Below are 27,162 nucleotides of genomic sequence, written 5' to 3' on the forward strand. Positions count from 1 at the left end.
CCCTCTAGAGAAGAAAAGAGAAGAACCTTTCAGAACTGAGATACTGTTCTGGACTATTCAGATGTTTTACAATAATCAACAATACTTCGCTTCTTTTTTCAGGAAAAGCAATTCAGAGCAGATATTTGTTCCAAATGTACCTCAAGGTAGTACTTTTTCTAGTTGAAGTTCATCAAAAGTGGATTTCAGTGGATGTAGTCTACCTTGATTTCAGCAAGGCGTTTGATACTGTCCCCCACGACATCCTTATAACAAAGCTGAGGAAGTGTGGGATAGATGAGTGGACAGTGAGGTGGGTTGAGAACTGGCTGACTGGCAGAGTGCAGAGGGTCGTTGTTGGTGGTGCAGAGTCCGGTTGGAGGCCTGTAACTAGTGGTGTTCCTCAGGGGTCTGTGCTTGGTCCGGTCTTGTTCAACATCTTCATCAATGACCTTGATGAGGGGATAGTGGCCACCCTCAGCAAGTTTGCTGATGATACGAAATTGGGAGGATTGGCTGACACGTCTGAAGGCTGTGCTGCCATTCAGCAAGACCTGGATAGGCTGGAGAGCTGGGCAGAAAAAAACCGAATGAGGTTTAACAAAAGGAAGTGTAGAGTCTTGCATCTGGGGAGGAATAATTCCATGCACCAGTACAGGTTGGGGGATGACCTGCTGGAGGGGAGCTCTGCAGAGAGGGACCTGGGTGTCCTGGTGGATGACAGGTTGGCCATGAGCCAGCAGTGTGCCCTTGTGGCCAAAAAGGCCAATGGCATCCTGGGGTGCATTAAAAAGAGCGTGGCCAGCAGGTCGAGGGAGGTGATCCTCCCCCTCTACTCTGCCCTGGTAAGGCCTCATCTGGAGTACTGCGTCCAGTTCTGGGCTCCCCAGTACAAAAAAGACAGGGATCTCTTGGAAAGAGTCCAGCGGAGGGCCACGAAGATGGTGAAGGGCCTGGAGCATCTCTCCTATGAAGAAAGGCTGAGTGAACTGGGTCTGTTCAGCCTTGAGAAAAGAAGACTGAGAGGGGACCTGATCCAGGTCTATAAATATCTAAGGTGTGGGGGGCAGAATGGTGAGGCCAGACTGTTTTCAGTGGTGAGTGGAGACAGGACAAGGGGAAACGGCTGGAAACTGCAGCATAGGAAGTTCCGCACAAATGTGCGCAAGAACTTCCTTACGGTGAGGGTGACGGAGCACTGGAACAGGCTGCCCAGGGAGGCTTGGAGTCTCCTCTGGAGATATTCAAGACCTGCGTGGACACCTACTTGTGTGATCTGGTGTAGGGAACCTGCTTTGGCAGGGGGGTTGGACTCGATGATCTCTGGAGGTCCCTTCCAACCCCTATGATTCTGTGATTCTGTGATTCTGTGAAAAGTATCTTAGGGATGAATATTTTCTCACTAACGGTGTATGACTGACATCAGATATCCATGTTAATCCTTTCAGCTGTATTCAAAAATACAGTGTCATTAACACTGTATCATTACGCTTAAAAATACTTCATTTCCAAATGCTAAGTTTCCTATAATTCCACTCAATACAGATTTACTTTCCTACTCAACAGCAATCATGTCAAACATTTGTCTTGGAGACAGAGATGCTGGAAACTCTGGCTTCTCACTGAAAGGAATTCATCTGTTGTTATCACACAAGCCTGAGAAAGCCTACCTGGTATGAGTAAATATTTTCTTCCTAGAGCACAAAGCATCAGAGTTTCCAAGGAGATGGAAGCCAGAAGGTTAAAGTAGCTCTAGCTCTAACCAACTATCAGATTCACATGCGGCACACTGAAATCAAAATGCCATTACAACCCCTGTCTTCTAATTGCAGAGTTCAGACGCAGACCACGCTTGTAAATACAGAGATAGGTGGTCCAGGTCAGTAATTGCACAATCCACACAGGAGCTGCCCCTGAGCAACAGATCTTGTCAGTCCCATGGGGCTCCTCCGTGAAATTGACATTCTTGTCGATTTCACAGCTACTATGAGCAGGGAAACTGACAGGAACGTCAATTTCACAAGGCTGCAGCAGGGGCATTTTCAGCGAAAGAGAAAAATTCAAAATTCCCATTTGAACCTTAATAAAAAGCTCTCTGATATTCAGTCCACTCTAATATCCACTGCTTTTCTTTAAGGAATGCTTATACAGCCTTGTGAATCGTACAACATTACAATGAAATTGCACTGAATAAATATCCACCCCTCTTTAAATGATACACAGGATACAGGAAACAGAACAGATACTACTTGCCATAGGGAACAGCCTGTGCTTTTATTATCAACAAACTACAAATGTGCCACAACACTTGTTCTTAAACTGCAATTCATGACTTCAAATTCATAATCCTAGAACATTCCTGCTCTTCATGTCAGTATCTCAGGAACTGTCAGTAATAAACAATAGCAAAAAATCCATAATCACAGAAAGGATTATTTATGTGTATGCATATATAATATACATGTACAAATATGTATGTATATTATATATATGTTTGACCATTACAGACTACTCTGATGGAGATTACCTGAGGTCATATAAACATACTGGGCTTCAGGTAGAAAAAATGGTAAGTATGCTCCCAAGAACAGAGATTATGATACTGCAGGTTACTTCAGAAAATAAATGATCTCCAGATTACTACTCCAGATGCCTGAAGAAGGCGTTCAAGAGAGGAACATTTGTGATAAACAAAGCTGCAACTGTTGAAAAACTTTCAGTATATTTTCATCTCCTAATAAATATTTCCAAATTTCAGTTTGTTCTTTCCATGCTTCCTGTACATCTTAAAAAGATTTAAACAACGACAGACCAAAAACAATTATGTTGTTTCCTCTATTTCTAAGGGTTAGGAAAATAAAAGTACATTTCCCCACATTCAGAAAACCAAGTATCAATTTCATAAAGGAGTTCTTACATCTCCTGCACTGAGGCAAGAATCAAAAGTTCTATGGCAAGTCATGAGAACTTCATTGTCATCAGGCTTCCTGCCATTTCTATGGAAAAGACAATTTGGCCTTCTTATGAAGCATTTCAGAACTTCAAGCTGATCCAGTTAGTAAAAGCTCTTGAGATAGCAGCTTATTCTGTCTACAATATGGGAATACGGACAGGAGTATCCTATCTGGATAATATGTCATCTCTGCATAACATAATCTTCTCAAAGGTTTCAGTATTGTACAATCAATACACACACACACACTTCTTCTGAATGCTTATGAGCATTTTTTCCTACCAAGTACCAGAACTGAGACTATACTTGCTAGCAAAGGAAAAAGAAAAAATTAAATGTTACCCAAATGAACAGAAAAGGGATAATCTCACAGGGAGCTGAAATGGCACATAAACAGAACCTTAAGTCTAGTATTTCTTGATTTCTGATTTTTTTTTTTTTTTTTTTTTTGCATGTTTACATGCCTTTTTTGGTTGGTTGTATGTTTCATGAGCAACTTACTAACAGTAGAGCTCACTACATTGTCGGTCCTTGCGGTAGTCCTGCAGATGTAGTTTTGTCTAACTAGATGTCTCATAAATGCAGTTTACTTTTGGCCCTTTAGGCTATAATTTCACCTTTCTTTTCTCTTGCACTGTTCCTCCTGCTCATAACAACTCATTTCATTTAACATGCAGCATGCCCTGACAAAGAAATTCACACTATTTCCCATCCTGCAGCCTAACGAGTCAGTTGCATTGCATTAACAGGAGGAGGTAAATATTTGATTCTCCATAGCAAAGTTTAAATCAAGCTACCAATGGTTCTCAGTAATATTTTCTATGCATGCTTCCATCTGTTTATAATGATCACCTTAGTCTAAGAATTCACTGAAGAGAAAATGGACAATGCCTGCTCTCTAGAAATAGTTATTATTAAAAGCAACTTTCAAATAGTTCTAGCTTGTTCTTTCCTCTAATCTATTATGAAAAAGTACCAAAATACCCCTGTCTATACCATATCAGCAGTGGCTTCAACATTATTGACTGTTGAGCTTTTCGTATTCATAGGTGAAAGGCCTCTTTCTGTAGAAAGGAGGTTTTTGTAGAAAATAGGTGATCACATCTTGAAGTTGCATTTCATTTTACAAAACAATTAGCAAAACCAACTTTATTCATTCACTTATGATAAATGCCATTATTATTTTATATATTTTATCTTGGCATAAGATAAAGGGAAATACTAGATTTTTGTGTTTGTTTAAACACAGATTTCTGAGTGCTCTCTTTTTTCCAAAAGGTATAACCAACTCAGTCAGTTATTTAGGATAGGCTTTTGTATTGACAATTAAACACCAAAAAAAATCCAGAAGGTAAAATAGTCACACCTTAAAGAACTTACTAGAAAAAAACAGTGGCAGGATTAGTAACATTTAGTATTCAATTATTCCACATGATTCTAACAAAGGACCAGGTGCACTACAAACTAAAAGCATGAAGTCAGAAAAAAAGAAAGCAATACATGTACAGTGAAGAATTTGCCAAAGAAAAAGAAGCCCTTAAAACTCCCTGGAACTTCTGCATCTTAGAAGAAAAGAAATTGCAGAATCAGCTATGCAGTAGGAGAGATTTAACAGCAGCTGCAGCACTGAATTCTTTGTTCTTGCAATAGTTTTTAAATAAACACTTCCTAAGTTAATCACAAAAATTGCACATACCTCACCATTTTTGGTCATTTTAAAAACTAAAACTGCCTTTATTATTCACACACAGTATGTCTTTCAAACATATCAAGTGAGAAGAAATTCCATTACCAAAACAAAGAAAAAAAAAAACAACAAAAAACCTATTTAATTTCACCATGTTAAACTATCAAATTTGTTAAAACTCTAAACAGCTGAACCTGGAAATGCTGAACCATTTTTTTCTTGCAGTTAGATGCATTTAGATTTTCTTTGCAGGGGTTTAGTTTTCTAGCCTTTACACAGAGATTATTTCCAGACCTTAATCTGTGATAAGCAATTTATACTAATAACATCAATTGCACACCCAGGAAAAGGATACCACAATCCCTATAGCTAAGCAGGGATTAATTCAGTAACTGCTGAGGTTGAAAGATACTCAAAGGCAATCTTTTGATGAGCACTTTGTGCTCAGCATCTCCTTTCTCTCACCCAAATTGTTTTATTTATTCAGGTACAACTAACTGGATTTTGTACTACATACTGATTTATGTTATGCTATTTCACACACTATGTCAGGATTCTGGTCTGTAAATCAATTTTCCAGTGCTAAATGTTACAAATGATATGTCATTAAATACGTGCCTAGTTAATTATAAATGCTAGAAAACCAAGAAATAAAAATACATTATAACAACAAAGTTCATTCTTTCAAGAAAGAATGTAATCACATCAACAGTTGCTGAATATCAGCACTGCTTCTGCTTCTTTTCTGTGCATATTTATTCCCCTACCTATATTTTGAGAACTGCTTTGCTAGCAGGTTTAGAATATCGGGATAAATTATTACAGATAAGTGGGTGGCAGCAGTCTTTTTGAGCAACAACTGTTGATACAATTCTGCCACATTTTGACAAGTGTTGCTCTTCAAGTTCACTTGCTTCTAAATTAATCAAGATGACATAAACCAGATATTCCCAATTTGTATGATTAGGTGAGTCATGCAACAGGCTTACAGGATTGCTGAACCAGACTTGGAAACTTTGGCAAAAATAAACATATTTTGTTAGAATGGACAAATGTGGGCAGTTTCAAAGACAGCTATCATATCATAGGCTATAACGGGAGATTTGTAGTGCCAATTTTTTTTTTATTTTTAATTTTTTTACTACACATTACAGCATTTCTTCACTGCATAAAAGAATTAGATGATTGCTTTGTTGTAAGAAAATGTTACTTTTCTATTTCAAGGCAAAAATAAATAGTTCTGTTTCTCATTTTCTGTTCTTGTTTCTTTTAAATAATGCACATGTATCATAGACTTAAAAGAGTAACTAGGTTTAACAACTAACTATAAAGATATTGTTAAGATTGCAAAGCAGTGAGTTCTCAATTTCAATTTCCATACACCTCTTACTATGATAAAGCATTTATTTTACATTTGTAACTTTTGGGAAGAACTAAAAAAAAAAAAAAAAAACAGGGTCAATATATACCTATTTTTCTTGCCTTTTCTATAGATGAATCTGCATGTAGGTTAATCAGCCCAGAAAGGAAAACCATCAGCGCCCCCCGGTGGGCACAGCTCCCTTTCGACAATACAGCCCTCATTATCTAGGGAAAATTTTGTTACAGCCAAAAAAAAAAGCCATTCAGTTCATCGAAAATCATATTTAAATCCCTTGCCAGTCAATCATAGTTTTAACTCACCCAATTTTCTGTGGAACTAGGTCTGTAAACTCTGCAGGATCATTCCCATTTACCCAAAACATTCACATTTGTATCCATTTTTACTATCAAATATATGAGAGATTTACAGAGAATAACCTGTAACAAACTTACCCTTTTTTCTCCTTTTTTTAAAAGGCAATCTCTAAGAGGGATAATTAGAGATAGTAATTCATATTTACTATGTTGTCTGGTTATTCTAAAATAAGTTTAAAACAGTTGCAGATTCAGAGAACAAAGGAATGACAGTCCGAAAGAGCAGAGCCCAATTCTACTGCAAAAGGATAATAATAGTAATAATAAAAAAATAATAATAAAATGGGCATAATAGTCCATTAAGGGGTATAGAAGCATTATTGCACTAAGAAGCAATTGCCCTGTATTAGTAATGTCTGCAGAGTCAAAGCCTAAATTTGTTCACGGTGCAAGTCACAGCAAACAGTTTTGGATGGCTTTTAACACAAGAGATTAATATAAAGCATATGGTTACCAGACAGAAATATCACCTTAACATAACTCCCACTAAAATCACTGTAATTTCAGGGTAAACAGAAGTCACAGAATTGCAATTATAGCACTTCTAGAGTACAAAACATTTGATGCAAGATACCACTGCAGCATCAAGAAGAGCTGCAAATTCACAGAAGCACCTGGAAACATTACACCAAAAGCAGTTACTCCTAACATAGGAAAACAAGCAGTCTACTCTAGAATTGTATTCGTCTCTGAGTACAGAAAGTACCCACGGTCACATCCCAGGGCCTGATAGCAATGCACTAAACCAAGCCATTCCACCTAGTATTTCTAGTTTATTTTAGGAAACTCCCTTCTAGAACCAAAAAGAAATTTTGCTCTGGAGTCTCAGGATGCAATGGCATTAACCTCAGATACTACTGAAGAGTACTGCAGAAAATTAAGCCTCATTTTAAGAGAAAGCCATGGCTCCTTTTGAACAATGAATTTTGTGTACACCGAATTTGTGCAAATCTCAGATGCTATTTCTGTGATCAGAGGGCTGTCTTTTCTACCTATCTTGTCATTTATTCTTCAGTCTCCTAGAAAATTGCCTGTTAGGTATGCTTTCAGAACTACATGGGTCAAAGTTGTTAGTTCTGTTAATTTTTATTCACTGTACTTTACCTGCTCCTTTTAGCTTCCTGTTATTGTCCTCAGGGCTACAAAGCTACATACTAACCTAAAAATAAATGCTGACAGGCTTAAAAGTTACTACTTCTGAAGAGAAAACAAAATTGGAAGCTACTCACTTCCACTTGGATAATTTCAGACTTTTCAGCTCACATTATGGACTCAGAAGAGGGTAACAACTGTAATAGGCTGTAATTACTTATCTAGGTACTGCTACATTAACATTCTATCTGTACACTTCCAATATGTCTTATTTTGGTGTCTCAACTTCTTAAATGTGCACAAAAGTGTATTTTCTTCTGAGTGTTTACTTTATCTTGATGCTATTCTTCAACATTGTCTACTCTCCTTTCATCTGTCTTTCTCTTTTTGTGAGCATAGAATATTTTTGTTCTGAATCCCCTTTCAGCTCTATTTTTCCCCTCATGTTATGGAGATGATCATGAGGTTTGAAACAATTTGGTTAATACAATTCTCATCAGTAAATGAATATCCATTCTGAATGACTGAACATGGAATCAGCTATATTGCATAGTTAAAGTTCAGCTTACACCTATAATTTTTGGTGCCAGATTTGAGACTGGCATTTTATATTGAATAACAGAGCTACATTGTAAGAAGAATAAGGGAACAGAGCAAGATTTCCTCCATGATTGTATAGCAGATATCTTTCTTACATAGGTTATCTAAACCACCTTTTGTATCTCTTCTAATCACGCAGAACATTTCCTATTTCATTACCTATTTCTCTCTTTCATCCTCCTAATGTTGAGGTCCAGTAACTTTATTATATCCTGTATGTTCTGGGTGGTAAAACATATCTGGACATAAGCGTAATCAAAAACAGGTCAACATTTATATTCCCAATATAAATTTTCAGTATGAGTAAGTTAAAATTATGTTTCAAGGGCCCAAAGCCCTCAGCAAGCAAGCAACTCATAAAATCTTTAAGATACAGAGGGACCTCAGGTTTCTGACTCAACTGCATGCTCAAAACAGGGTCAACCAGGTTGCTTAGCACTCTGTTCAACTGATTCTTGAAAACCTTCCAGGTAACTGACTCCACAACATCCATGGACAACCTGTCCAGCAGTTAAATATCCGCATACTGTTTCTTCGTCCTTAATTAGAATCTTGCCTGCCTCATTTTACGCCCAGCGCTGCTCATCCTTCTACTGCACACTTCTGTAAAGAGTATGGCTCTGTCTTCAGGAACCTCCTCTTACATTATAGAATAGTTTGAGTTGGAATGGACCCTTAAAGATCAATCAAGTCAGCTCCCCAATACTGGCTGTTATAAGGTCCCCTTTTTTCCATTCTAAGCAATCCCTACTTTATGAATATTGGTTCATTTTAAAATGCATGTCATCTGCTCTAAACTTAGATTTCTTGTACTGTTAGCTTCCACAATCTCTTTGCTACCCCAAATGATATCCTCTAACATTCTCCATGCACTTCTCTTTTTAAGAAGGGCTACAGAAAACACCAGCTGCAACAACAGGGTTAATCTCTGCTTGAAAAAGGCAACACATTCTCTTCTTTAGTATTAGCTCATTTCAAAACTGCTGTATCCCATCACATCAAAGCTGATCAACTTGCTATAGCAGGTGGAGCTTCACAAGGTCTGAATGTTCCACATTTCTGTTCAAGAGTTTTATCATGTTACATTTTATTTTATTTATAACGTAGAAGAAGAGGCAAGATAAGTCTGTTTTTCTCTGCATTCCCTTAACAGGACTATAAATTCTCAAAACCATGAACACTTTTTCTAACCTCATTGTTTTAGTCTTAGTAGACAACGTTATTCTTACATGAGATACCAAATCTTTTAAACACCAGTTCACTGCAGTTTCTACTAGGAATACTAGATATTCTGAGATATCCACACTTTAAAAAAAAAAAAAAAAGTCTTTTACTGAAGTTCTAATATTAATCCCTTGTGCTGCTACAGCACCTGTCAGCTTCCATTTCATTCTCACTGGGACTCATACTAATAAATGGCAGAGAAATTCATTTTCCAGTTTAAACAAAGGTCTAATGATTTAGCTACTTCCTCAATAAAATCATCTGTATGATTCTCAGTAACTCTCCCATAGTCACAAATTCATACTGCAAATCTACTTAAAATATTTTATTACATGTTAACACCCAAAAGATCATTCTTCTGTGGTTAGTAACATGGGTAGCATCCAATGTGACATGTAAATTTTAACCTGATGCACCAATCAGTGAACTGACATACAGCATTCTCTACTCATTTTCCACCCTTCAGAAAACTGTCAGCTTATCTGTTTCAAATGTTCCTTCTATGATTTCTGTGTCAAAAAACCGTAGTGACAATGGTTTATGTAATCATATAAACTGATGAAATAGATTGCTCTGATTGAATGGTTATTTGGTGGGGGGGGGGGGTTGTGTTTTTTTTTTTTCTGCTTTTCTCTGTCATTTATTAAGCATTGTTTTTCAGTATTTTTTACTTTTTTATGGCAGTTATATTACTAAGTAAATTATTTCTTACCCATAAATCTTGGGAGATGCAATAGCATGTCTGTATTATAGAGCCAGAGGACAAACAACTATCCTGAAAATACAGGCCAAGTTAATTTGAAAAGCAGAAAGCATTTCTTTTTTTTTTAAAAAAAAAGCAGAAGGATGAAAGCAGGATGGAAGGAAAACACTGAGACAATGATGGAAGTCCATACAATATTCAGATCATCTTACCTTTAACTAAAGTTATTTGGGGTATATGAGGTGAGAAATCAAGGAATTAAAATATACAGACTGCTGGAATAAGCAAGAACTCCTCTTCCTGCACAGAGAAAAGCCAAAAGTATTTACAGACTCTTTTCTTAGGAAAAGAGACGGAATCAGCCTCCAAGGAAAAGAAATTAATATAACCATGCGTCATTCTCCCATCGTATTGACAGAGTAGCAATAACAAACACAAGGATGAACTCAGGAGTGTTTGGAGAGTAAACAAATGTCTTAACAGTGTTACATAAAAAGTAAATATAGAAAAGGCACTAACTTCAAACAATTAAGACAAATACTTAACTATTTCAAGACAAACTACACGACTATCCTTTACAAAGTTCCAAAAATTGTACCTAGTATTTAGTGATACTTGGGGGATGAGCTGCTGGAGGGGAGCTCTGCAGAGAGGGACCTGGGTGTCCTGGTGGATGACAGGTTGGCCATGAGCCAGCAGTGTGCCCTTGTAGCCAAAAAGGACAATGGCATTCTGGGGTGCATTAAAAAGAGCGTGGCCAGCAGGTCGAGGGAGGTGATCCTCCCCCTCTACTCTGCCCTGGTAAGGCCTCATCTGGAGTACTGCGTCCAGTTCTGGGCTCCCCAGTACAAAAAAGACAGGGATCTCTTGGAAAGAGTCCAGCGGAGGGCCACAAAGATGGTGAAGGGCCTGGAGCATCTCTCCTATGAAGAAAGGCTGAGTGAACTGGGTCTGTTCAGCCTTGAGAAAAGAAGACTGAGAGGGGACCTGATCCGGGTCTATAAATATCTAAGGTGTGGGGGGCAGAATGGTGAGGCCAGACTGTTTTCAATGGTGAATGGTGACAGGACAAGGGGAAACGGCTGGAAACTGCAGCATAGGAAGTTCCGCACAAATGTGCGCAAGAACTTCCTTACGGTGAGGGTGACGGAGCACTGGAACAGGCTGCCCAGGGAGGCTTGGAGTCTCCTCTGGAGATATTCAAGACCTGCGTGGACACCTACTTGTGTGATCTGGTGTAGGGAACCTGCTTTGGCAGGGGGGTTGGACTCGATGATCTCTGGAGGTCCCTTCCAACCCCTATGATTCTGTGATTGAATACTACATTTCACACCTAACAGTTGTGTGAAGGAGAGTGAGACAACAGGGACGTTATGTGATACCTGGCTTCTCAAGATTGTGTTGACATGCATAAAATCATAGCCCAGGGCCCCATCGTGCTTGGGTTCAACTCCATTAACTACTCCACCTGAAGCAAAAACAAATTCAGCTGATCTACTGATGGCAGGCAAGAGAAAGATGTGAAGACCATAATTAAAGTATGAAAAAGTATTTATTTCTTCTTCCACTCAGTCTTCTGACTTGCCTGTACCTTTTACTGGTAAGTGTACAGCTATGTATTTAACCACACTCTTTTAGCCTTCAGTAGAGTTTTTAAGTAATAGATTCAGCAAGAATGAGATTTTTTAGGCCATTGCTACTTGTTCTATCATTGCGCACCACTGAGAAGAGCCTGGCCTCTCAGCTCCTTTAGACATTTATAAATGTTTATCAGATCCCTTCTCAGTCTTCTTTTTCCCAGGCTGAACAGATCCAGATCCTGATACGGGAGATGCTCCAGGCACTTTATCATCTTTGTGGCCCTCTGCTGGGCTATCTAGGAGATTTCTGTCTTTTTTTTTGAATTGGGGAGCCCAGATTTGGAGTTACTAACACAAAAGCTGAATCTGTTTTTGAGACCAGGTCACAGTTTTGTGAATTTTGATAAGGTGAAAATCTGAAGATATATGTTGCAACAGAATTGCGAGTTCACAGTGTGAACCAAGGGCTGAGTACCAGGTGAGAAGGCATGACTAACCCAGGAAGAGGCACAAACAACTTTCAAAATCAAATAAAATAGAACCTGACCAAATCAAGCAAACAAAACCTAACTTTTCTTTTTTTAACCTTAATACTTACATAATCAGGTAAGATGCTGAATTTACAATAGTTCCTTCATTAGTTTTGGAGTGTTTCAGATTCAATAAATATTTTACTTCAGAAATTTCACACACTTTCCACTAGCTATACCAGAATGTATAACTTCCATAAGCATTACAAAGTGTAAATCAAAAACTATTTTCCACAACTAGCACTAAAATACAGTTTCAGCAATTGGAAGACTTCACTAAGGAATGAAAGCATCAGAAAAAAATAGATGAATCTCTGGAAAATGTTGTGTGATGGTGTGCAGTGGATGAGAAAATTGGATCAGTTTTTCTACAGATATTTCCAAAACTTTCTTCCAACAGATTCCAGTTTAAAAAGACATGACAGAAAAAGTATTCAGAAGTATTTCATTTATAGTTCTGTTTTGGTTCACTCTGTTCTGATCCTTACTTGTGTTATCTACAACTTATTATGCCAGATATAAATATCACCAGGAGCTGAGAGTCTAATACCTGGCAGTTTTTCCTGCAGTAAATATACCTGTATTTTTATATATAAGTTCGTCTTCCTTGCATGAGGAAGGAATTCTCATTTCTCATTTATCTTCTCAAAACTTCACGAATTTTATTTCCAGATGAAACATTCAAGTAATCCTCTAGCCCTGAAGGAACACACATAAGTGCAGCTTGAGTACTGCTGAAAAATTAGGCACTTATAGTCAGAACTAAGATCCCAAAAAGCAATGTTGCCTCATCTCAAAGAAGAAAAACTTAACATGCATCAAGAATCTGAGCTGACTTGCTCTTTTTTGTTTCTCCATTTTGGAGTGAAAATAATGATTCATTAAAAAAAATTTCCAGAGTGGAGCAGGCTAATAAAAAAGGTTTTGGAAGGAAAATGTACTCAAAAAATGCAACAAGCAAATGCCATAATGTTTGAAATTTGAAATGAAATTAATTAATCCAATACTCTAGTTAACTGCTTCAGATGATTAACCCAAAAGATTTGGCCACAGAGCCACTATAGGAACAAGTTTTATTCACTTATTTGTAAGTCCAAATTAGTGCCAAATTCTGTTTCCATGAATCAGAGAAATTTATCTCACAGGTCCAGCTGTGAGTAAACCTTATTTAAGTAGTTAACTAGCATCACAGAAAGGTGCTTGACATAAAGAATAAATAACATTTCTTACTAATTTGCACCCTTATTTATTTTCAATAGTCTCTCTTCTCAAAGTCATGAATAACGTCATATAAAATCAACTCCAAGTAGAATAAACATCAACCACATTTGCAAATCCAGCAGGCAGAAGTTCAGCACAAACCTGAAAAGCAAGTGAGAGTGAGAAAAAACTGATCTCAAAAATTCAGAAAGTTGTGGATTTCAGCTTTTTGTGGATTCAGCTTTTTGTGGATGTTTTACATGTCCAGTTCATGACATTTCCAGATGACAACATTATATAAATAATTTCACATGTGAAAAGGAAATTGAAGGCATTCTGCAAAGACTGCAATTACACTTGCTGGACAGTCTGAAAAATGTCTATAGAGGGCTTTCTCCTCCAGAAGTTAAAAACAGAGTATCAAGTGGGCATACACCAAAGTGTATACAAACACAAACCTGACAGGATATGGTAGAAAAGTATGAGGTAGCGGTGACAGTTGTAAGACGACAGTAATTCAGTCACAAAAATCCCAAGAAAGGATCAGAATTATACAGATCCAGCCCTCAGCTACATAGGTTCAGATTATACCTCTTCAAAAGACATTCAACAGGGGAGGAACAAGCACAGGTGAGGCCACCAGGCTGAAAAGTAGCTCTGCAGAAAAGGACCTGTAGGTCCTGGTGGACAAGCTCTACAAGAGCCAGCAGTATGCTCTTGCTGCTACAAAGTCTGATGGTATTCTTGGCTGCATTAGGCAAAGTATTATCCACAAGTCTAGAGAGATTATCCTTCCCCTATACTCAGCATTGCTGAGGATACATCTGGAGTACTGCATTCACCCTCACAGTGCAAGACAGACATGGGCATAAGAGAGAGAGTCCAGTGGAGCATCAAGAAGATGCAGAAAGGACTAAAGCATCTCTCTTAAGAGGGAAGGCTGAGAGAGCTGAGGCTGTTCAGCATGCAGAAAGCTCAAGAGGATATCATCAATGTGTAGAAATATCTGAAGGTGGAAAGACAGAGCCAGACTCTTCGGTACCAGAAAAGAGACAATAGGCACCAAATGGAACACTGGAAATTCCACCTATTAGGAAGCACATCTTTACTATTCAGTTGACAAATAATTGGTGGAGGTTGCCCAGAGAGGTTGTGGGGTCTCCCACCTTAGAGATCTTCAAAAGCTACCTGAACATGTGTCTGGGCACTCTGCTTGAGCAGAGGTTCAACAAGATGGCTTCCTAAGGTCCCTTCTGACCTGAACCATTCTGTCATTCTGTGATCTTTCATGAACTTACATGGTCTTGTACATTTATACTTGTAAGCTCCATAAACTTCTATTTCAATGCATTCCACAGAACAACTATGCCGTAGTCATAAAAAGGAACTTCATATCAACTTCATAGCTTAAAAATGTTATCTAAAAGATTCCACCTGACTGGAGCACAGCTCTTTAGTATTTCCCTGACACCTGATGTTCCCGGCATATCTGAAAGTGACCAGAGAGATAAGAATGGGGAATGGAGAAAATTGGTTAAGACAATCACCACCTTTTCCTTCTTATAAGTAGCACTGAAGTGGTAAGAAGCTTCTTATACCTGCTTTAAAGGGATCTCTGTATCTCCACAGCCATGAAACATCAGAGTATTTACAAGTGTAGAAGAGCATCTGACTAATCGCAAGGCACTGGGATCAATATCACATTGTAATACGACCTAACCCCAGGCATGGGGGTAATAAAAAGATTATTTTACTACAGACATTTAGGTCTCTGATCTATGCAATCAAGAGACCAAGATTATGCAGTTTCCTTGGTGTGTTTTCCTAGTGTAGCTTTAAAGTAAGCCTGGTTCCCTACGTTAATCATAAATAAATGAAATTTCAGGCTCTTGCACACTATCATACTCAGTACACACATATATCTTGAAAATTAATCATTCTTTTGAAGCTTTTTATTGGCCCACACATTACTCATTTCAACTTGAGTCTATTATCTCTAACAATTGATTTTCTCTCCCTTTTCCCTTCAGCAAAGTGAAGCTCAATAAGCTTCAACAGTAACCCATGTTACACTTATCAAGAAATAACGCAATAACGGGGCAAGTGTTGCAGTAAATGACAACTAATAAACTTCATAATTTATTCTAACCTCATACGCATCCTCTTAGTTAAATTACAGAATTTATTGACTTTACTAGAAATTACTGACAGTCTAAAAAGTCAATGTAAACACTGAACATTAATTTTAATACTAATTACAAATAATAATTATTGCTGACTAGAATTGAAGAGCGAGGTTCCACTATTTTAAGGCATTAAATCTCAAATCCCTGTTCACTGAATAACTGGATCAAATGAAAGATTCTCACTGGTGTTGCTTTCTTTCAGCACAGGACAAGGTCCTGTCCTAAAAACAAAGAACTCCATGAATGACATTAAACAGACCTGCGGGTTTCTTTTACATCAGTAATACGCATATAACGCCAGAAAAAAAGGAAAATATAGACTATGGTATTTGTTAAACTTTTACACAGGTGTTCTGTGACAGGTGTTAAAAGTACTGTTGACAGTACCTGTAATAATGTTAAGATTTCAGTGAAATGCCACAAACAGTTAAAAAAAACACTTTTTCGGTTATTTCTAACTGTTTTGTAAAAATAGCTAGTGCAACTGACTACCATCATTTGCATACTGTATTTGCAAAAAAAACCCCCACAACTTTATTAACTCTTTGAAGCACACTGTAATAATTCACACATTTAATTAAAAGCAGAAATGCTAGGAATTTAATGACACTTACAAGCAAGCTGACCACTGTAGCCTGAAGATGAACATTTAAAGTATTCATATTCACCCACTTTAGAAATGGAAATTCCTGTTCAAAACTTGATTCTTTTTTGCTTCATTCTTTCCTTCTCTGCCCCTTCCACTAGACTTCAATATTCACTATGATTCAATATTCACTCAAGATTAGATCCCCTAGGGAAAATTCACATAACCATCTATAGTAAGGAAATCATACATACTTTAAAATAGAAGACCAAGACAAAGAAGTAGATACTGCAAAAATGACTGCCTTGAAGGAAAGATTTTGTAAATCCACAGAAGACCAATAGTCATCTGAACAGCAACCACAGTGCTCTCTATTGAGCTCCGTAGATCTTTACATTTTACTATTCATGGTGTACTTAAGCAATAGCATAAGAATCCCAGCTGGATACCATCGCTTACAAATTGTAACCTGTGATAACTGCAGTCACTTCTCAAAACTACTCTAAGGCCTTTATACATAACAAAGACCAGCTAAGAATCTAAGTGTATGAGAGACAAAGGGCAAGTGCGAAAGTTGTCTTGGAGTCCATAATTATGTCTAAGTCCTCTGGAGTGAACAGAATCAGTTTTGAGAAGCAATATAAAACTGGAGAATGGTTTCAACAGATTTAACTGCAATGATAAATCTATCCTTGGAGAAGAGGAGCCTTTAGATAAAAAGAATAAGAACCAATTCCATGGAGAAGTCACAGCAAATAAAGAAATCTTCCATCACATCAATTGTACCTTACAGTCTTCTAAAGATGGCGCTTCAGTAAAAAAAAAAAAATATATCCTTCACGGATGTCCTGAGTGTGGCTTTGATGAAGCTAACGTGGATCGTAGTAAGTCACATAGCACTGTGTTTAAGATCTGTGTCTAAAATAATATTGGTAATGCAACCTTTTAGCTACTGCTCAACAGTGCTTGCACAGCATCAAGCCTTTCTCTGTTTCTCCATCTGTGCCACAACCCCTACCTCCTTCCTCACTTCACTCAGCAATTGAGGCTGGAGGTAGCCAAGATGCTGGGAGTGGACTATGGGTCTGCCTGTGGGAGATGGCAAGCAATTGTCTTCGCATCACTTGGTGTAGTTTGGGGATTTTCTTTGTTTTTTCTTTCTTCTTCCTCTTTCCTTCCTTTTCTTTAGTATACTATCTTTTTATCAACCTAGTTTTCTTGCGTCCAATGTGCTCTATATATCCTGCTGCAGTGTGAGCAAGCAAGGGGCTTGTGTGGTTCACAACTGCTGGTCTGGCCTCAGTCTAGCAAAAGGGATAAAGCTTTTCCCTGGTGCAAAAAAGCAGAACTTTTGCCTTCATTCATTAGTTGTCTATCCAAATTCCTAATTTTTCTGGAGTTCCAAAGTACCTGGTAACTAGGATTATCAGAAATTGCTTACTATAGAGACAGAAAATTGAAGATAAATTGAAGACTGAAGATCAGAACTTTTAGAAATTATGGTAAGAGTAAATTGCAATCATTAGTGTTTCTCCTAGAATCAAATAATTTTACTCAAATGGGGACGAAAAATCCTATTTTCCATATCAGACTCTAAAGAAAAAATACATCTGTTGCCACTGAGTGTCAAATATAGGAAGTCAATTATACTTCACAAAAATAAAGTGCTGAGATTTAATTCACATTATCCTTATCATAGCCATCAAGAAGTACAGAAGTATGTGCTGTGAGAGGTAATACAAAGGGAAAAAAAAACAAACAACACAGTGCCTATTTCCTTTCTCTTTTAGATACAGAGCATGTCTCTTCTTTCAACTGTTGAAATTTGAAGGAAACAGAAAGCTTCGTAAAAATAGCTTAATAAAATGTGATTAATTAATCATGTGACTACTACTCTGTAAAACATCAGAAATACAGATCTACTGTAGTTAAAAAAATTTTGAATTCAAGTATTGACTTACTTACAGAGTAACCTTTTTCAGAAATGGCACTAGGAGGGCAGTTGGAAATGTAGGATAGTTAAGCCATGCATACAAGCGTTTTTCACTTGACTTTGGAAAACATACTCAAAGATGAACCACTTCACATTTCTTTTAAGACAATAATAATGCCATATTGCACCATGCTAAATACATATATTTTTTAAATCTGAGAATAAGAATGCTTATTGTTGCACAGAATTGTAAAGATTTGACATTCAGTGATAAGAATGAGACATAAATTGCACTGACATTTTCACTTACTTTTTAACTTTTCTGGAGCACAAGTCTTATGAGGAGCGGGATTGTTTAGTCTGGAGAAGAGGAGGCTCAGGGGAGACCTCATTGCTCTTTACAACTTCCTGAAGGAAGGTTGTGATGAGGAGGGGTTTGGCCTTTTCTCCCAGGCAACGAACAAGACCCAAGGAAACGGCCAGAAGTTGTACCAGAGGAGGTTTAGGTTGGACATAAGGAAGAACTTTTTCTGTCAGAGAGTGGTCAGGCACTGGAATGGCTGCCCAGGGAGGAGGTGGAGTCGCCGTCCCTGGCAGTGTTCAAGAGGCGTCTGGATGAGGAGCTGCGAGATGTGGTTTAGTGCTTGTGTGGCAATGGTAATGGGAGGATGGTTGGACTGGATGATCTTGTAGGTCCTTTCCAACACTGTGATTCTGTGATTCTACGATTCTATAAACTCAGCTAAGGCAGCAATCACTATTTCTGACTGGACGGAAAATGTACCTTCTTCCATGGACAGGAAAATTCTGTGCTACAATAAGTTTACCGATTGCTGGTGATCTGTACCCAAAGACTACAATGAGGAGTTCAGGACAACTAATCTGAGTAGGTGTAGATCTCTGCTGTGCTAGCTTTATCATTTGGTTGTAGGATAAAGTTAGCGTGCTAATCAGAAAGAAGATGACATCCACATGACCTCCCTCTTAAAATTGTATTCCCTCTTGTATTCTCACATGAATGTCTTTTTGCTTGACAGCAGAAATGCTGAATAGAAATCTTTCTTTCTAAAAAAAAAAAAAACAAAAAAAAAACAACTGAACTAAATTCTCCACATTTAAGAGCTTGCAGGGCCATAGTAATGGTGGATTTCAGCACAACTGGGTCTGTGTAGCATACTGTGCCCTCACTAAAGGTCTGTCCAGTACTGCACAACACAGGGCTCTCAGCATCTGAAGGAATATAAAATTAACTATGCCACGTTTACGAAACAGAAATGGAGGATATTTAAGTCAGCACCTTATAATCTGTAGTGAACACCTGCACCACTGTAACACATCCAAACACAATTCAAACACAATACAATGCATAGTACACCCAGCAAGCCTTAGAGGCCAACTCTCTCCCATACTGTAAAAGCCCCATGTGCTACAGAGCAGATGTTCACAGGTAACTGCTGATTTCTCAGCAGCATCCAAAGTAAGAAAAACATTGAGCAACTCATGCAGCTTCGTCCCATACGATTGTTCTATTTAAACAAAACATGCTGGGCCAGAAAAATGTTCTGAAGATGTGCTATAACTTATATCACCTTTGCCAGGGTCTGTCTTGTGGCCTTTATTCTGTCAAACAATGTATTCTAGTCACATGATGAAGGACAAGTTTTTGTCCATTTGGGAGAGACAAAGAAGAACAACCTGCGGCTAATACTGGAATAATTTGATCAAGTCTAGAGTTTATTTCAGCATGTTGCCAAAGACCTCTAGGAAACACAGAATCAGGAATGTCTGTTGTATCAGAGGAACCGCAGTGAAAGCACCACAATCTGTGTATCCTTTCACATTCAAAGACTTACTACAAAAGCATTATAGAGTATACAAGGCATTGAGTACCAGGCACTGAGCTGTTGTCTTTCCCTATGAACAAAGGCAGTCTCCACTAAATTCTGTTTATCTTCTCCTCCTATAAAATGTAAATATATTACCTATCACTCTTTCAGGGTTGTTACAATGAATACATACTTGAATGGAGACTTTTGAGGAGAAAAAAAAAGATGAAATAAAAGAACTGGTAAAGATAGAACAGTTATTAAAGCAAAAAACATATCAGTTATCTCCCAAAGCAATAATTTTAAAAAATGTATATTAATAGCATTTTTATCTCCAAAGATTCTGTTTTGTTACTGAATAAAAAGAAGGTAAACAATGTGAAAGAATGAATTTCCACTTAAGAATTGCACATTGAGCAAAAAAACTGTTACTGCAAAACCAACTAAGATGACAACAGAAGTTTTTACAAGTCCTCATACCACGAACCCTTAAATTTAGCTCATACATGATTATTTGCACTGAAGTCATGGAATCTTTTTATAATATGGAATAACATATAATAGTAATATAGAATACAGAATAGAATGTGCTTAAATGTACTTTCAAGAAATTAACATCAATTATCACTATCTTTTACTTCAACCAGGCATGTGGGAGCCTCCCGGGTATCTTTCAAGTGGGGGTAGCTACTGTGCGTTGCATATTCTAAACACTTTTAACTTTGTGAGTATATGTAAGGATCAAACAAGAAGAAGAAATGTAAATGAGCATTATAATTAAATATCAATGTTGTGTAAAAGAAGGAATATTTTCTTTTTAATCCTCCTAACTTTCTAGAAGTTCAAGAATTCATATTTGAGTCCAAGTATGCTGAAAAAAGATAACAACAACAACAACAAAAAAAAAACCACTTGTACTTTCACTATCACTTATGATGCTGTGTGCCGAAATGTTTAAACAAAGTTATTCTTACACTAAGACAAACAGCTGATTTGTTTTTTTAAACCAAAAGTCACGGTTTGGTGACTTTTTAAAATCAATATTCCCAGTAATTACTGGGAAAACACAGTTCAATCTGCTGCAATGGACACCAGTGAGATACTGAGAGAATAACATGAATTCTCAGTGGACTTGAGCTGAATGTAAAAGAAAGCCTATGCCAAAAAGACAAAATGAATTCCAAAAGGATTGCAGACTTCCACAAACAACTACTTCAAGTCCCTATTAGATTACAAAACACAACAGATGGCATGAACATATATCTACAAAATGAGTTCCGGAGTATTTTCCGATTTTAACTGCATTACCTTTAATTTGCATTACCTATGCTTGCAAATACACGAGATTTTACAACTTCAGTTTAGTCATGAAGTTACTTTCCAGGATGAGGCTATCTGCTAGTAATGCATTTCAGCCACATGCATAACTGAACTAAACTTATAAAATTACCAGTGTTAAGAGCCCTCTAGTGTGTCCTACATTATACATAAACCGAAGTAAGAGTGTAGCCCAATAATATAATTTTTCATCTTTGCAAATATGTTCTCTGAAATGTACCCTTCCTCTTAGAAGTGTAATAGCTTATCTGATTCTTCTGTTAGAACGTTCCTGAATCAAGTAATAGAAGGCCTCAACAGGGGGGATGCAATAATGGACCTGTTGCTCACCAACGCAAATGAACTGATTGATGACATGAGGATTGGAGACTTAGTGGGTTGTAGTGACCATGCAATGGTGGAGCTCATGCTCCAGAGGGTTAAGACATGCAAAGAGGAAGCCATAAGGAAGCTGCGAGGCTGTGTAATGATAGGGTCAGGAAAGCCGAGGCCCAGCTTGAACTGAACTTAGCAAGGGATGTCAAAAAGAACAAGAAAGGCTATTACAGGTACCTCAATCAGAAAACTCCAAGAGGGTATACCCTCCCCCCTGTGTGACACAGACAAGAGACAAGGAGAAAGCTGAGATACTTATCAACTTTTTTGCTTCTGTCTTCTCTGAAAACTGAGCGCCATGCAGCCCTCAAATGTTTGGTTTGGTAGGAGAGGATCAGGGAATCAACGCCCCAATCATGAACACCTGAGGAACCTAAAAGTCCACAAGTCTGGGATGCATCTCACTGGCATCCATAGTGTCCTGAGGGAGTTAGCTGATTTAGTCACCAAGACACTCTCAATGATATTTGAAAAGTGGAAATCAAGTGAAGTCTCTGGTAAATATGTTGCCATCACATCCATTTTTAAGAAGAGTATGACAATTACAGAGGGAACTACTGACCTGTCTGTTTCACTTCTGTGCTGGGAAAGATCACAGAGAAGATTCTCCTGGAAGCTTTGCTAAGGCGCATGGAAGATAAGGAGGTGATATGGTAGAACCAGCACGACTTCACCAAGGGAAAATCCTGCTTACCCAACCTAGTGACATTTTATGATGGTGTCACTGTATCAATGTTATCCTTTGGGAAAAGCCACGGATGTCATCTGTCTCAACTTCAGTAAGGCCTCTGACACAAAGCCCCACAACATCCTTCTCTCCAAATTGGAAAGATACAGATTTGATGGGTGGATTGTTTGATGGATAAAGAACTGGCTGCAGGATCAAGTCCAGAGAGTGGAGGTACGTGGCTCAGTGTCTGGATGGAGATCAGTGATGAGTGGCCCCCCAGGAGTCAGTGCTGGGACTGACACTCTTTAGCATCAATAACATTGACAGCAGGGTTCAGTGCACCTCCAGCAACTTTGCAGATGACGCTAAGCTGTGGGAGGCAATCAACGCACCAGAGGGACAGGATGCCATCCAGAGAGATCTAGACAGGTTTGAGCAATGAGCTCAGGTGAACCTCATGAGGTTCAACAAACCCAAGCATGGGATAATGTACCTGTGTCAAGGCAACCCCCATTATCAATGCAAGCTGGAAGATAAAAGGATTGAGTGCAGCCCTGCCAAAAAATACCTGAGTATACTGGTGAATGGGAAGCTGGACATGAGTCAGCAATATGCCCTCGCAGCCCCAAAAGCCAACTGTATCCTGGGCTGCATCAAAAGCAGCATGATCAGCAGCTCGAGGGATGTTATCCTGCCCCCTACTCTGCAATGGTGAGGCCTCACCTGAAGTACTGTGTCCAGATGTGGAGTCCTCAGTACAGGAGAAGACATGGACCTGTTGGAGCACATCCAGAGGAGGGTCGCAACAATGATCCAATTAATGAAACACCTCTCTTTCAAGGACAGGCTGAGGGCACTGAGGCTGTTCAACTTGAAGAAGAGAGGGCTCTGAAGTGACCTGATAGCAGCCTTCCAACATCAAAAAGCAGCTATAGGAAAGAAGGGGACAGACTCTTTAGCAGGGTCTGAGGTGATAGAACGAGTGGAAATGACTTCAAGCTTAAAGCAGGTAGGTTTAGATTGGATATAAAGAAAAAGTCTTTTACAGTGAGGGTAGTGAGGCACTTGAACAGGCTGCCCAGAGATGTGGTCGATATCCTGTCCCTGGAGACTTTCGAGGCAAGGCTGGATCAGGCCCTAGGCAACCTGATCTGGCTGTGGTGTTCCTGCTCATTGCAGGGGAGTTGAACTACGTGACCTTTAAAGGTTCCTTCCAGCTCTAAGGATTTTACGATTCTAAGATTCTACCCCATTCTAGCTAAACCTTCACTGACAATTCTGATATGACTGCTAGTAGTTTTTTTAGAAGAAAATATCCCAAAAGTCAGTTTCATACTTTTAATACCTGAGTAGATCAATCAAATTCTGAAGATTCTCTTGGATACAGATCAAACGTCTTGCTCTGAAAAAACCTGTATTGTAAGTAGAGTACAGATTAAAATTATGTGTTATCAATAGTGAAATTAGTTTTCGCAGAATTCAGACTTACAAGCATGAGGCTTTGTATTTTTTTTTTTTTTTTTTTATTTTTTTTTAAAGAAAGGGCTGCATAAGCAATGAATAATGAATACTAAATGGAACAAATGATACAGCTATATGCAACAATTCCCTGCAATTTACTTATGGCAGAAAGCCATGATTTGAAAGTACCTAGACTGCACGTGTAAAAAGCATCAAAGCAGTTAATAGATTAATGCAGTACATAAGAAAATTCAATTGCAATATCATGCAGTTACTGATCTGGAAAATACAGCAATGAAAGACAGAAAACTATGTTTGCTGATAGAAACTTAAGTTCTTTATTTTACCTTTAAAAGAAAATAAATGTCTTTCCTGTGGCACAATTTGTTATAATCTCAAGTTTTGAGCTGTTCTGCAGGTTGTAACCTAATAATTATATAAAATATAATACGTAAACTGCCAGCAAAAGGGAAATGAAATTTAAAATAAGACTTTCAAAAAAACAGGACTCTCAAAATAAACAGATTTATATTGACCACCCTATCAGTGTTTGTTACTATAGCATAGCTACATTATAATTACTGTAACCACAGTTACTTATTGAGAATGCCATGATTTTCCTCCAGAATCTCAGAAGTACTTATATAACACTCTAATCAAACCAAAGGTCCTCTTTGTGACTTTTCAAAGCTGATTTTGTATGAACTTGGCCGGTTTCAATGAAACACATGGTAGAAAAATGTTCTAGGTTTTGCATGGCATAAAACCAGATTAGCAGGATAGACTCTTACAATCAAGTCCTTATTTATCATAAACAAACAAACCCAAACAAAAAAACACTTTTTTTAACATAGATAATATTCTGCATAAATGTCAAAGCATGAGAAAGGATAACTTTGTTCACATTGCCTTTCTAGCAATAGATACTCCTAGGGTATCAAGTGTCTACAGGGAAAGATCTACACACAGGAGAAGCAAACTCATACTGGCTACCATTCACTTCAATATATCTGCATATGTTAATAAAAGGGTTTATTCTGTGGGTCATACATCATGAAGCTAATAACTTCATTCACCTTCTCCCAATGAACCTTTCAAACACCACAGAATTCTACTTAGTTCTACTTTAGAGAAGTCCTGTGGTTTGTAGCAACACAAGAATTTTTTTTTTCCCACATTGATGAAGTTGGAAAGATTACTAAATTATGGGAGAAAATAAAGAGATAACACAGCTACAAACTAGCCACAGTGTTCACTGGGATCCATGGATTAACTGAAATAACAATTGATTCTGTGGAGATAGCAAGTCCTCAGCTACACACAGTGTGGCTTCATATAAGAGGAACTAAGTGCCCCACTGAGACACAGAAGAGATCCAGCCTATTATGTCTTCTTCCTTGTAAACACAAATGCATGCATCAAATTTAAAATTACTGGAAAAAAACCAAAAAACCAAAAAACAAAAAAAACCAACACAGAACATGGTATGTATTAATTCACAATTGTTTGAACAAAATAATTCTGATTTTTTTTTATTTTTATTTTTTTCTAATCAGCAGTATGGTCAAACATTGGAACACATTGCCCAGACACATCCAACAATCACCTTTGCACAGACTCTCAAAACTCAACTGTGGCACATCTAGAGCAATCTACTCCAGTTGACTGTTTATGTAGGAAATTGAATTAATTACTTTAATCATCTGAAACGTGGGATTTTGAAGCAGTTAGGAGTTTCCTCACACATACATATGAGCCTCATGACATCAACTCCTGAAAATTACTGTTTTGCACAGCTACTGGATACTTAGATTTTAAAAATAGGAATCAAATTCAAACTAATCTATGAATGTTACACTTCTTATCTTGATCAATAATTTAGATTTAGAAAAAGAAATTAAATTTTAGAGAAAAAAATAATTTTTCCGGTTACCCAGCAGTTCCATTGCATCATCTTCATTGTCAATATCTTCTTCAGTTACGGATGGAGCTGTGCTGTGGGCAGAATCAAAGGAGTCTTGAGAAAGCATGGCAGCCAGCAGTTTCTTATGTTGCTGCTGTTGCTGTTTTAGTCCTTTGGTCTTTGGCTCCATTTTTAAGCTGTGAGGGAGGAAAGTACAACTTTCTCTTACTGACACTCTCTACAAACCACGTCACACATTTTTCAAATTACTGCAGCCCATGATGTCATCTACATGTGATTAACATTGTCAGACCACACATAAACCTGCTAGCTACCACACACTCACTGATCACTCAATATTATAAATCAGTTTTTGCTTCCAATTCCTATCTAAAGTTTTGACTGAATGATGATGGGAAATACCTACTGACTTTATGGTCATTTGATAAAGTTTAAAGAAGTTACATAAAAACAACAAGATATCAATTACTTATTTTTAAGACTCACTACTTATTTTAAGACACTGGTCACACGACAATACTGAGAAGTTACAACAATCGTACAGCATTAAGGACTACATAGTTACAACAATCTTCCTTGTGGTTTCATGTGTCCCTAATCTACATAAAAGACATCTGGAACTGCAGAGAAGTTAGCAGAAAGGTCTAAGGCAGGAATTACTGTAGTTACCAATTTTTGATTCCTTCCAATCTTAGATAAAAACATGGGAACACCTTAGGCTGTTTTTATAGCCTGTTGCAGGAAGATGGATCTTTTGCAAAAGTATGAAATGCAGTATAATCAGTAGTTCATTTTTCCCCTACAAAGATAAACTCTAATAAGATAGAGTGGACTCTGGGGATGAAGAACAAGCTTTGAGTTTAGAATGTGGCTACGGATGGAGCTTACGTGAGCTTTAGTTTATTACAGCCTTTGAGAAACAAGAACACCATATTAAAAATCACCCGAATTCTCCATTGCGTAGACATGTTATCCCTTAAGGAAGTCTCCCAAGGCCATTCTTCTTCTCAGAATATCCACAATATTTTTTTATGTGAAAAAACTACTAACAGTGACATGGAGTATAATCCTATCTTTTGGTTCCTGAATTTCTGAAAAAGGAGCTCAGTATCAGCAGGGTCGCCATCAGCACTTCTATATAGTCCTTTATCACATGTTAATACCTTGTCTTATTCCCTTACAGCAACAACAGAGAGAAGTGCTCAGAACTAAATCCCTTTGCTTCCATCTAGAAATCAGCTTAGTTCTGCTCCTTCCTATTGAGAGAAGGGATACAATATCCTTAAGTTCCTCTACAGCATGTAACAAATCTTTATCCAGTGTCCTTATTGGACTGCTCAAAAAGAAAATACAAAAACCCAGGCCCGCACAATCAGGATGCAATGTCAGGTGCTGACTCCATTACTTTTCCAGGAACTGCAGCACAGAGACTGTATTTGAGTTCTTTTGGTTCCAGTCCAAAGTCTGGCTAAGGGATCATTACTACCTGCTGCTGCTACTTTGGAAATGTAATATTTACACTCTGAAACCGTAGTATTTACACCTTACCCCACAATAAACTAGAAGAAGTAAGAAGTG

At 37.9% G+C, this 27,162-nt stretch overlaps 1 protein-coding gene across 1 annotated transcript in view; it reads right to left on the minus strand.

Moving 5' to 3' along the window:
- Nucleotides 1–27,162, minus strand: part of LOC306945154 (uncharacterized protein C8orf34 homolog) — a gene marked incomplete at both ends in the record, with an annotated part of 151,548 nt that overhangs the window by 58,634 nt on the left and 65,752 nt on the right. The window contains one exon of the mRNA XM_079533859.1: nt 25,594–25,760. Coding sequence (XP_079389985.1) covers nt 25,594–25,760 — 167 coding nt within the window. The remainder of the gene's footprint in view (nt 1–25,593; nt 25,761–27,162) is intronic.

Source organism: Tetrao urogallus (genome assembly GCF_951394365.1).
Source record: "Tetrao urogallus genome assembly, chromosome: 3".
NCBI lineage: Eukaryota > Metazoa > Chordata > Aves > Galliformes > Phasianidae > Tetrao > Tetrao urogallus.